This window comes from Homalodisca vitripennis, chromosome 4 (assembly GCF_021130785.1).
Source record: "Homalodisca vitripennis isolate AUS2020 chromosome 4, UT_GWSS_2.1, whole genome shotgun sequence".
Taxonomy (NCBI): Eukaryota; Metazoa; Arthropoda; class Insecta; order Hemiptera; family Cicadellidae; genus Homalodisca; species Homalodisca vitripennis.
The window spans coordinates 146799919-146814043 of NC_060210.1; the positions used below are offsets into that span (position 1 = coordinate 146799919).

The 14125-nt window shown below is 33.7% G+C and overlaps 1 protein-coding gene across 1 annotated transcript in view; it reads right to left on the minus strand.

Moving 5' to 3' along the window:
* LOC124360271 (cell wall protein PRY3-like) overlaps window positions 1–13768 on the minus strand; it is a 33853-nt gene extending 20085 nt beyond the window's left edge. Inside the window, exon 1 of the mRNA XM_046813728.1 lies at window positions 13451–13768. Coding sequence (XP_046669684.1) covers window positions 13451–13732 — 282 coding nt within the window. The 5' untranslated portion in view covers window positions 13733–13768. The remainder of the gene's footprint in view (window positions 1–13450) is intronic.
* Between the last annotated feature and the right edge of the window lie 357 nt (window positions 13769–14125).

Here is a 14125-nt window from a genome sequence, read left to right on the forward strand (position 1 = left end):
ATTAACTTAAATCTATAACAGTTGTAAACACTTTCAAAATATAATACACGTAAGGTAATATTTCAATTTTACATAAGTAACATTTAAATTATTAAAAATGTCAATTTTAGAAAACTACAAGACATTGCTTTGAAAGATGATAAGACATGTTTTTTGTGGCTTCAACATGTTGGACTCGTAACAAAAAACCCATCATGTAAAATTTGTGAGAAAGAAACAACTTTAACTGTGAGAGGAGCAAATATGGTCGTCTTCAGTTTCCCTAATTTTGGTTATAATAATTTGATGATCACTGTAAATATTAAGTTCATATTTTAATTTAAAACATTATTGTTATTGAGGACTACAGATACTTTTATATCGACTGATAGTCTAGGATTTGAGATGCGAATATTAGGTATCGATGGTTACAGAGTTTATTCTTCGATATAAAAAACCGGGTCCGCTTATCGTACCCTACCCTTGTAGTTTATAAAATCATGCAAATAATTTACATTATATTCAATACCGCCTTTCCATTACATTCTGGTGTAATTAAAAGTGGTTTTGTCAATTTAACTAAATATTGGGCCGGTGAAACTAGATTCCATCCATATAGACAGTTTTATAAAAGTCGGATCGTTCGTTTCTGAGGTCATCCATAAATTTGTTTTTTCAGCACATAGCCTGTACGATCGATTTACCTCCGAAAACAGGTCTAGCCTAAGAATGAGGGTAGTAATATAATATAGTTTAGACTATGTACTGACTGTTTATAGAAAGTTTTATCAAATTCAGCTCATACGTTTTTGAGGTACGGTCATTCATAGATTTGATTTTTTTTGTATTTGGCCAATAAAATTGAGTAGACTGTTAATTTAAAACGGTGTTTGTAGTTTTAGAATGCCAGTTAAGTAAATTCTATAGATTTAGTTTTGTATTTGTCTTCAAATAATAAAATTAATTTAGTTTGATTCAAGAACTAGGTTAGAAGTAGTTCAGAAACTAGGTTAGAAGTAGTTCAGAAACTAGGTTAGGAGTAGCTGATGAACTAGGCTATGATTCATGTCAAAGAAATAGTTATTTCTATGGATGGAGCCTATGGGCACATTGCTAATAATGAGTATAAAGAACTGGCAGATACATTACTCTGTATTTTTGGGTGTTTCGCAGATTTTAAAACTTTTTTTAGTATAAAAACCAATAAAACCGTGGCGTATTATATATGGTTTTATTCATAAATATAAGTAGAAAATGGATATCTGTACAAAAATATATATTTTTTGTATAATTATCTTGTTCATAGTACCAAACATAACAGTTAATAAGCAAACAAGATAAACACATTTGGGACCACCGTGAAGGAAACAGGATTCTTCCAGACATTTTCCATCATTCAGTGATACAAAAAAATCAGTAACACTATGTTTCGAGATCTGCAATCAGGTCTCTGCTTCAGGTAATTAACTGTTAGTATTAAATAAGGATTATAGAAATCCCGTTTCCTTCACAATCCTTCTATCATCAAAAACAAACTTTAAACAAAGAATTGGGACAACCCTTGGCAAACAATGTTGTGGTTGTTCAATAATAAATTCAAGATAGCCAAATTGTTAGGAATTTTATATAGTTTATGGAAATATATAACATGATAAATGTTTGATGGGGCTGAATGTTTAAATTTACAGAATATTGGAACAATGCACGGATATGACATGGGCTTACTGTACAGTATTCTCTCAGATCTGAGGATCTGTTTACCTCAGCCTTGGCTCTATTTTATTATGTGAGGAAAGTAGGCCTAATTAGAAAAAGATTAATTTCAGTTTAAAATATTAGTTTTGGCAGCAGTCATGCATAGAACGCCTAGCCAAGCAGGCAAACCTAAAATTCAAAAATCAACCAATTCATTACTTGTAAATTTACAAAAAGATAACACTCATTACACAACAACAAATTACTGTATAAATTACACTACCAACAATTTCTTCAATTAAAGATTTAAGTAGATTTGAAAACAATTACACACAACTAACGAACGTTTAAAACTCGAAATTCGTCTTTTTAAATAGAACACAATCAAACAACAAACAGCTGTCCAACGAAGATTATTATTAAGAGTCACAGATTATACATTGTATAACAAAACCTCTGCTAAAATTAACAGCATTTTATCATTTTTACAACGGTATGCTTAAATATCATTAGTACAAGGTGGAAGTACGTTATAAAAAGTGTTTTTACAGACGGTGTACCACGTCTTGTTTTTAGGCGGCTGCCAATACGCGCAGCAACAAACCAGCCTGAGAACGGGCAGTTGCCAGTTGAGGGGTTAAATGCTCTACAGATAACCACATCAACGTGGTAAATATTAAATTAATAGCTGGAGTAGTAAAATATGAGTTTTACGTTTTTATTTTTAACCTGTTGCAAATGTACTACCAAAATTAAACAATTTAAGTTATAAAGGGGTAATGCCCTTAGCCATCAGTTCAGGCTTTGGTACCATCACGCACTACTGGCACAAATAGCAAAACATCCCTCAATATAGCACCTAAATTAAAGTTCAGACCTTGTTAGGGCTCCAATCTTGATGGGCATTGCATTGATTAATTAAATAAGGTAAAGATGAATTTACACTTTTATCCATCTATAATATTTATCAGACTTGCTATCACGCACAAAACTGATTTGACTGTTTCCCACGTGTACCTTTTTATTACTTGGCAACAACGATGACTTTCTTACACTTAGTTTTACAGTTATTTTCTAAGAACTACCTTATCATCATACTAAAATATGAAAGAAATTGAAGTTGACTGTAATTGCTCAGAATTACTTGCACTATTGGCATCAGCCATCTTGCCATCTTTAAATTCATAAATTCAATAACAGTGAATTTAAGGGGTTTTCTATTTAAAAAACAATATTTTTTATTACAATGACTTTCTAATAATAAAAGTTTATATTGGTTACTGATCGGTGGCTAATGACAGTTTTTGGTGCTGCCCTGTGCTGATTAGGCGAGAAATAAAAACCATCCCTCGAGGTAGTACTATCACTATAAGATAAAATTCTAAAGAATTCGATTACGAGTGCTTCCAGCTATTACTGCAAGCTGAGAAATACAACTTGACAAAGCAAAAATATTGTAAATTCGCCTTACTATAACTTCCAATTTTAATCTTTCATCCAACAGTTATGTCTTTTATATAAACAGAATTCGAAAGTTAATGAAATTTTGGAGTGTTGTTTTGGGACGTATAAGTATGTAGCAACCAAGTTTCCTCCAAAATTTCTTTGTGAAAACTAAATTGAAAAATTGAATTATTTTTGGATCTTTTTCAATTTGTTGGCAATAACTTGAAAACTATGAGTCCTTTGGAAAAATCTTTCCGGTCAAAAGTTAGAAAGCATTAAAGTTACTTCAAAATTTACTGGTCAAACATATTTTTTGCCCCAGTAGGTACTGTGTACAGCCCTCTTAAAGTTAATTAAACTTTTAAAAATGTACAAATTCACTAAAAATAGCTTGTCTTTGGCAAATTTATTAACCATCCACTTCTACTCACTTTGACCCTCTCCTCACCATTCCTTATGAAAATGTACCTTGTGAAATGCATTCTAAAAAGTTATGCATTTTTTAATCAGTACCAAATCCATTTCAAAAGTAAATGGGGTTTCATGACCAAATTATGCACATTGAACTGTTTGGATTTAATTTGTCTGGCCTCTTTCATTTTCATATTATTGCAAGTAAGTAGCAGTAGGTATTTACGGAAAAACATTGTTATTTATATATTTTAACTTAAAACATGTATTTAAATTAATTGTAAAGTAAAGGTAATAATATATTTACATTACACCAATAATAATGGTAATCAATTGGCAATTTTAATTTTGGGGCACATCGCCATCGTTTCATCATCCTCCAAGTCTTCTTCCACCAAATGGGCTGGTTGAAGCACAACTTACACTTATCTTGTGCATTCAGGATAGAAGTATAAATTGTAATCACTTATGTTTCTCCCTGGATTTTCAATTCCATAACCATTTCACCCAGGAACTATTGATGAATTGTTACTTTTCATAAAGCCAGGCCATGTCATTGGCAGATGGCACATCTTGTGCTGAGTTCATAATGATGTCAGTCAGTGGGGCAATTGGTGGTTGTGTACATTTTGAAGGTCACTCTAAATGAAGAGTTCTGAGATATATGAAGAGTTTTTTGTGCTAGACTTGCCAAACGTTAGGTGTATTCAAAGTAATCCTCTCCAGTGTCAATTTACTTTTGAAATCGGATTTATATTAGTTGAAAGCACTTAGTCACTCAATTTTCGAAATGAAGTCAAAATATTTATGAATTTCATCATTATTTTTGGCCTCCAAAGTATGAGAACGTACAAAATGGCTCGTAAAATGACAACTGCGCAAATGTTTCTTCATATTCAAGAATAGCCAGAAGGTGAATAAGGGGGTGCTCCATTGTTTTGACGCATTTTTGGTCAAATACCATCCAACTCCAAAACTTTAAGACGAGGCATTGCAGTGGTGCAAACTAAACCCTTAATGTTCAAGTCCTGAAGATCTTCTGGCACGCTTGTTTAGAGTACCATCTTGCTGTGATATTTTGTTGTCCCTCTATAGTTAACAGCCTTCACCAGTCCCGTACTCCTGAAGAAAACAGCTTACATAACTTTCTTCACCGATTGTTTTTTTTTTAATGTTGTTTAATGTTCATTTGTCAAATCGTAAGGTACCCATCAAGAACATTTTTTTCTGACTTTTCAATACCTGTGCAATAATATTTGCACATCTACAGATCAAATCCCTAAGGAAGCTTTAATCATTAAGTAAGTGAAGTGTTTGTCCTGTTGGCTCATAGAGCACACCCAGTCAACGTTTTCTTGAGTGACAGTGGATTTAGGCCTTCCTGAACATTCTTCATTTTGAAGCAAATTATGGCCCTTTCAAAATTATGAATGCCATGTAAAAACAGTAGCACGGAATGATGCTTCAGAATCAAAGCCAATTTTAAAATGTTTAACACACTTCTCTTGTGACAAATTGACTTTAAAATCATAATAATCATAGTACAATACTGTTTCCTCGATAACTCTATGACTTCACAAAATTGATTTTTCAGAATAGACAAAACAACTACTGATAGGCGCTCCAACAATCATATAAGAATTGTGCACTGTCTGTGGGTATCTCAAAACTTTCAGAGTGACCCTCGAACTGGTTAACATCAGGGGTGTGTTTTTCAATTATATCAGGTGATTTAATGCGTTTTACGCAGTCACATTCTGTGTACTGATAACAGTCTCTCTTGAGCTAATAGCTATTACTTCTCTCATTGTATCAAACTTTCCATATCTATCCAAAGTGGTGGCATAGTCTGAATTGTCAAAAACAAACTAGCTGAGTCTACTGGCTGACTAATCAATACTCTACTGGCTTTCTGTGCCTGAAGTACATACCGAGCATTCAAATCTAGCTGCTTCATCATATGTAGCTGAAAATCCAAATTTAATCAAGGGATTAAGATGAGGCTTGGACCCAAATTTTTTGTGTACATATGTAGCAACATCAACCATAATAGGTGACAGGAATGATTTTGGATGCACAGCAAGCATAATATCATGCACAAGAGCGAGACATTACTCTGCCAGGTATCCAGTGGACCAAGTTTATTGGTCAAAATGATTGTATGCGAGAGGAGGGTGAGCTTTTCTGGGATAAGGTGTTATGAACCAGCAAAAAAGTTGTCAACAGGCAGATACGCTGTTGTAATGTAAACCTTCCAAAATAATTTCCAGCTGTTTTGACAATTCTTCATCTTTCTTCTAAAGGATAATTAAATACCAATGTTCAGATATAATTTGATGACCTGTGTTTTTGAAGCATATAACACTATGTGATGAAGGGGTGTGGCGAATAAGAAAAAATAGAGAATTACGCAATGTATACCAAGATCCTGATATTGTGGCTTTGGTGAAGGCAAAGAGAATTAGCTGGCTAGGACATGTACATCGGAGACAGGAGGGCACAAGGTTAAAAGAGGTCTACCAGGCGGTACCGGCAGGAAGGCGCCCTTTGGGTAGGCCAAAGATAAGATGGTGCGATCAAGTGGTCGAAGATGTGACCCGGTGTGGAGGGTCTGTGGAATCTGGCGGAAGACAGGGTGGCGTGGAAGAGGCTCATAGACGAGGCAAAGAATCGACTGAGATTTGTTACGCCCCGGCAGTAAGTAAGTAAGTAACACTAGATCTGCTGCCTGCGTCACTGATAATGATGTTAGCTTATACTTTTCCTGTAGATGCCTCCTCAAAGTCCTCAAGTATCTGAACTGATTGAACTGCTCAAATTCCCTACTACTTTAAATTCCTGTGATTCCTTATGGAGTGATAAAAACAAATTTATAAACTTTTCTGTCATTAAGGAAATGATCTTAAAAAGCTATGAATTCAAAATTTAAAAAAATATCCAACCACAAAAAGAGATTGCACTACTTTTTGGTTTTTGACACCTGATAAATAGAATAGATTCCTCAAAACAGAGTTTTTTCTACATATAACAATGGCAAATGTCTGAATACCTATTATTCTTTCAAATCATACATCTTCAGTAATAAAGAAAAAAGGAAGGACTCTGAATCAATATCTAAAAAACATATCAAACCATTCTTATATTTCAATGAAATTTAGATATTATTATTGATCAATGTTTTAAAAGTACTAAATAGAGATATTGGTTTTGTGAATTAATTATGCATCAAGTGGGAGTAGATAAATGTGAATGTTGAATTTAGTTCCAGTTCACCTCCCTCTAAGGACAGGGTCTGATATTTGACTCGATTGTGCAATTGTGAGACAATGAGAATACCTATTTACCTAAACTACACTATATTTTGTAGTCTGATGTTGGAAGGATGGAATGAGTTCATTGCTCATGAGCTTCTTTGTAGTCGATTTTCTTTTAATCTCTTCCAACAAACATGACTCCAGATTCCAGGAGTCAGGTTTGTGACAGAGTCAGATTCCAGACGCTGCACTTAGAGGAAGGTGAACTGGGACTGAATTCAATGTTCATATTGAATCAACCCTTCTGACCATAGTTACATTGTGTGTAGATAAAATGTAATAAAAATCATTTAATTTTTTAAAGAAGTTTTTTTGCAACCCAACACAAGACTTTATTGGACAAAACTTCCAACTTTACAGATTCATGTACAGGACTAAACAAAAAAATATAGTGTAGTTGATATTATGCTAAAACTTACCTAATGAAAGCTGGAATTTACTTTGTTTATAATACTTCCTCCTACACTAGTTTGCAAAAGAAAAAGTAAATAGTGATTGACATTTCCTTTATTAATGTAATTATGAAACCTATTACTATTATTCTAAACATTCTGAATAGAAATATAGAATATAGAGTTTTACAACTAAAGGATATTTTCTTAGCAATTATGATGTTTTTTATGTTTTAGGTAAATCAATGGATACATATACAGCAACAACTTTTCACAATGCTTCCATATTGGCTCGTACTATACTGCATAGTATTGAAAAAAATTATGAGAAAAATAATGAACTAAGTGATGTAGACTTGATTCAACTTTACCATGTATATGGTGACATCGCCGAAAAGGCACTAACCATTTTTGAAAATTCATCAATTGTCCGTTTCATGACTGAGGATAAAACAGTCAAGATATACCAAGTAGAAGGCTCTTCTGGAATACAGTATCTCATATATCCTAACTATAACTATTGTGCATGTAGTGCTTATAAATATCATGTATGTAAAAATGAATCTTCGTATATAACCTGTAAACACATTCTAGCTGCTAAGTTAGCTGAAATTACACGAAAATTCAAGGATGAGACAATTTCTCATACTGGGGCTGTTGAGTTATTAATGTCCAGTTTTATTACAGATGCTTGAGTTTAATAAATTATTTTATTAGAAATCTTTGCTGGTTTTAATTTTAAAACACCATTTATATCTCCAATATAAATTTATTCATACAATATATTGTTAGTATATTGTAAGATTTAAAAATTTAATTGTGCATTGGTTGATATAGTTAGTGTATTGTATACAACCAATAATCCTTGTTTTAGATATTCTTGATGAGGTTCTCCAAGAGTATATCCTTTGGTCCTGTTTATTATATCTAAATACTGGCGTTTTTTTTAACTTGCATATTTATTTATACCACCCCAAATGCCAAGCGTAAAAAAATGTGATAACGAAATACCTCATGAGAAATTTCGAATTAAAGTGGATTTAAAGAAAAACTTTTTGGTAAAAACAACAATTTTATCAGATAACTTGTTTAAAAACACCCTAGTATCTATAAATGTTGATGGCAAACTCTGTATTTATATCTCTTAGTTTATAGTCAATACTCAAACTACTTTATTCTGTAATATGTACAAGGTACAAAGAATAGCGTCACTACAATAAAAATAAATACTAATATTAATTTTAAAACATAAATTTTAAAAAAAGGGGTAACATCTTGTATAAATATGCAAATTAAAAAATACCCTACATTACACATTTTTAAATTTATATATGAAATGCTTTTGTTTACAAACTCAAAATATAAAACCATTAAATTTGTGCTGTTACTAGACAACATTTTTTGTGGAAAGAATTTCAAAAGAAAGAATAGCAAAATTTATTCTCAGGATTATTAAGACTCTGCTTCCTGTTTATAACTGTAAAGACATTGTGTAAATAAAGATTTAATGCTGCAGACCACATGGCACTCCACATATTAGTTCCAACCCAGGTCTTTCACTGGTTCAAATTGCAAGCTAGCATACACATTGAAGACAAACACACTACATCCAAACTTCCACAATCTTCTTCATCAAGTTAAGTTTTTATTTAGTTTCTTCCAAGACATTAGAGAATAGGAGAGACCAAATCTAGGTAGCTATGTGTACATCACACACAGTTTTAAAAACATCAAATAAAATTAAGAAAAATACTGTTTTGCTATAATATTTTTGTTTAATTTTCTAGTGTTTTTAATTTCCCCTCGACATTTTGGAAATTCTATGTAGGGTAAAATAAGCAAAGATGAGTTGGAAAATAAATTAAAATGCTAAAATTGAATTCTGTCTACAATGCCAAAATCAGAGATGAAATGATGTGAATAAGAACAGGTGCTTGTTCATAATTATATAATAATATTTTAATATTATTATTAGTATTTTGTGTTGTTACAAGTGTACACACCACATGCAAGATAAGATATTAGTAAAAAGCACAGCACCAACAGAAAATATGTGGTGTACCATGGCTCGATCAACCATTTTTGGATGTTTTGTTCTATTCTACGAAAGGGATGTATTCTTCTCCATGTTTTTAGTTTATGAGATGAATAATTATAAAATAACACGAAATTTGTGTTAAAATAATAATGGCAGTTGAGTATAAAACTTAATAAACCAAAACAATATAATTTTCCTTGGAAATAATTGATTGATAAATAATAAGATCATGACTTTGTAAATTAACAAACCTAAATTACTTTAGCGAAAGTTCTCATATGTAAAAATACTGCCAAATTGAGAACCTAAAAGGCAGTACGGTGTTGTGTTAGTTTGTTCGGTGGTTTAAAAAACCTCAGAACAACATGTGGGAGAATCATACACCAGTGAAATTTTAAACAAAAATGTACCTTCTTCAAAAGTTGGTGGTCTAGCAATTAATATTTGAGAAATTCTACATTATAATGAAAATCATACTACAATTTGTCAGATATATGCAGCGGGAGAGAAGCGATGACGTTGAATAGAATGTAGCCTATAAGTCAAGGATGAGACTCTGTTATCATTGATTGACCTTTAACAACCGCATGAGCTTCCACACGTATCCCAGTTAGCCTCTTTGTACAACACCTATAGCAACCAGTAACTAGCAGGGGCGCACAGTCTGGAGGGGGGACGAATGGTACCTGACACCCCCCCTCCCACCACCCCGAGAGCATTTTATTTCAAAATTATCGATCGCCTAATTGTTTATTTTCGACTAAAAATAACATTTATGCTGGAACTTTGAAATCAATCATAATCTAATATATGAATCCAAACTGTATAACTATTTTCATTTATGTAATACTTTGCAAATAAAATAATTCAGTTTTGTTCAAAACTCGAAATATTTTAATTTAACCGTCACGCAGCAACTAGAAAGTGAGGTTAGTTTTTACGATTTCTTAGTTTACTGCAATATAACTTTTAAATATTACTGCCGTAGTAAGATTTTAATAAACAGCTGTATGTTGCGTACATATTTAACCCTTGATAGATCATCCACATTTTTATGTTTCTGGCTATAATGAATTTTGGCAAAAATATTAACCACCACTTACATCATTTTGGTGGGCAGGTAGGTTTTCCTTATTTTTGCGTTAGCGCATACTGACTAATATTTTAAGCACCTATAAACGCCATTCTTGCTTGATCCGTTGAGCTAAACCCAAATTTATTGTCACTCACAGGAAGAGAAGAATAGAACTCTATTCTATTCTTTCCTCCCTGTTCACTCAGCTCTCTAGCGGTTACCCACCAGTTGAAAGAAAACTGCTTAACATACTATCTAGACTTGTTCAATGCAGGGAGCTGAAATTCGTCTGTGGGCAAATATTTAGCCACTAAACTTCTGCAGCAAATGTTGGTGACTTTAAAGTTTGTGTTTGTTGACAACATTTAAGCTCATTTCTTGCCAGTTATTTCGCCATCCATAGTTCTTAAGGTTTTGTTTAATCAGGGCCACTTAGGTTCCAGAGAAAATACTGTCACGATACAGCTAAATTAAATTTTCAAAATCGCTATATAGGTTTCTTTATTTATAGTAAAAGTATCTCATAAAAAACTAGATTTATCATATGACAAACCTGTTTAAATACTTTTTATACTTTGATAAACTGTTGAAAAGAAATTTATAATAGCATATTATCATTATTAATGTAACATAATATGACTGATTTTAGCTTAAAAGTGAATGGTCATTAAATTGACCAGTATTCTTGAAAAGAATTAACACAAGCACAGACTTACTGATTAATTATTCAGGTACCGCATGGGAAACATATACAGTTCAGAATATTTCTTTAATGTCTTGTATGTGGCTTATAAGTGACTCGCTCTGAATAAACCACGGTGTACCCATCAGGAGGCAAATCTTGTTTTGAAAGCTCTCTAGGGACTTCTGGCGCTGGTAAAAGTCTGTGGGTATCAGGCAGGTGCGGCGTATGTTACGATTGGTCTGACGATAGCCTTGTACAGCTGCAGCTAGCACAGCTTGGTCTTCGTGGAGAGCGATGTGTGTCAGCGCCACGCGGCCCGCTCTACCACCTCTTGGCGATCACAGCTGAGCTGAGTGTCCTGTTGAAGACAACTCCAGGTATCCTTTGCCCTTGCTCCACGTCTGTACGTCTCCCTGTAGAATAATGTGTTCCCTCTGGACGTTTCCTCAGAGCTTCGTGAAACAGATGGCTTCGTCCTCCATTTTCTTATCCCTGCAGGATGTATATTTGGCATTGCATATAAACACAAGATTTCGCGATCGTGGTTGAGAGGACTAGGAAGAGAGCTTCATCAGCATAAGGGCCAATGAATTGTATCCTGGGAGCGACAGGGACATCATTAATGTAGTAGTGATAAAGTAGGCCTACTGATTCCAAGACCGATTACTGTAATAGACCAGCAGTTACCGGATGTATTGATGATAGTGCTTATCCGTTCTTTAGTGCTGCTATTGTTTTATTTAGTGGTCACAAGTAGTAATTTAATGCGTCATGCAGTAAGTCTAAATTATTTTTTATATAATACAATGTTCAACAAAACGCAGCTAGAAATCGATTCCTTTTGAGTGTTTTGATGAAATTGAAAAATATTTAAGTTTATCATGAATTAAACTGTGACAATTAGTTGTAAACACACAAAATGTTCAAGTAGTTGCTGACATTGAAATACTAGGGGTAGGTGTGGCAGAAAAATCTTAGACCGTCCTCCGAAGAATTCCTAGTTACGAGCCTGGTATGAGTTGATAGTGAACGAGTGCGTAGAATATAGCAAATAGGTGAATTTATGAATTAATATTAAACCTATGACATAATAATTATCTGTGCAAAGGATCTCGTCAAAATCGTATGTAATCCGTGTCATCAATAAGCCCCAGTTAAGGAAACGGTAAGAGAAACAATAAACAAATCACTTGTTATTATTGTTGTTGTTGTCGTTGTCTATTTTATTAATTCAATTCATTTTAAAGTTACTATCGTCGCTGCTTTTCGTGATGTTGCTATGTATTCAGGCGCGTACTCAGACCAGTTTTTTGGACAATTTTACCGGAGCACGGGCCTCCTGAAGGGGGCGGGAGACAACGTGGCCCGGCCGAATATCTTTCCCGGAGCCCGCCAAACCTGATTACGGCTCTGTATGTGTTTATTTTATAACATGAATGTTTATTAAAGACCCAACTAGGCCATCTGTAAATCTTGTTTTCTGTCTGTCTGTCTGTCACTCTATCCACCAGTCCAATAACTCTTGATAGACAGACTTCAGAGGCTTTAAAATCACTACACTCCTTGCCCAAGGAAATGTTGCGATCAAAAGGTCAAAATTGAAGATAAAAATAAAATTGTATAAAGATATTTACACTGGTACAAAATAATTTGAGTCTAATCCTATGATATTTTACCATTTCACCATTGAACATATAATTGAGAAACTTGTGATAAAGTTAAATCGTTATGTTGGTTGGTAATGCGTTACGATACGATAATCCGTTTATCAGTTTATTGAACAAATCATCATTTACACATTGAGGTTACATAATATATATATATATATATATATATATATATATATATATATATATATATATATATATATAATATATGTACTAAGTTAATAGATTTATTTTGCTGGTTGTCATTTTGTACATAATTTGTTTTATGTTATTTGAATGAAAATTGTGAAACTATTAAAATAAATTAATAAGCCTTATGTAGGTAAGATAATGGTGTTACCATCTTTGTTAGGAGAATGACAGCCGCTGACCTACTAAGTCCATCATGTCTGTATCTGGTGATATCATTTGAAGTTAATATACTCTTTTACGTACAGGTTTTTCGGGATCTTGTCTGCACTGTGGGGTTTTATAGGATTGTCCTAACATAATATTTTAATTTTAGCAGTTCTCTAGTCATGCATTGGCCTAAATATTTATATACCAATATAATACTTCCAATTGTGTATTATTTATAGGTTTGGCGTATTATAGTCAACAATGGCATAACAGATATTTAAGATAAAATAAACGAACAAAAATTGCATAAAGGGATAAAACACTTGTTTACCTCAGTTCAGGGAACTGTTCTCTATTTACTACATATTTTTTATTAGTTGGTATTGATTGACAACTCTTAAGATCTGACCTTTTGGAGGAGTTGTGGCCGATTATCGAGTTTTGGTGGTTTAAAGATTGTACTGGAACCGGACGGTCCTTCGATGAGCGCCTTCTGAGAGAGACCTTGAGTGACTCGCTTCTGGAGGTTCTCGAGGGCCTGGGCCTCCTCTCTACGGCGCGACGGTGGCCAGTGAGCGCCAGTGCTGGGCCCGATCCCTCCTCCCAGGATAGCGACATGCTGCTCCAGCAGACGACGGGAGGCAGAGTTTCGAGTCCTTGTACCTCCGGGGGTACCGTCACTCACCTCCATGTCACCGACATAGTTGTGCTGTACTGCGGACTTGCCACCCACCCACCACACCGATCGATCTGACCACCCACCACCCTCACACCACCTTCACATCCTCTCTTCTCGTATTAGCTAATTAGTATTCTCCGAGTCGTATCTAACACTATTGGGACAAGATTGTCCTTTTCAAACAACAACAATGTAAATAATCTACAGATATATGTTTGGAAATCTAACTATAAGTAAATTAGCTTATGCGTACAGTACCTCATTTTATTAAAATTAAGACTGTTCAATAATTTAGGTAATATATTTTTTGAAACATATACTTAACGAACTACCAATAATTGTGTATAAGAAATTTCCTTTAAACTCAATTAATTGTGTGAATACAGTAGAGAGTTGAGAAAACAC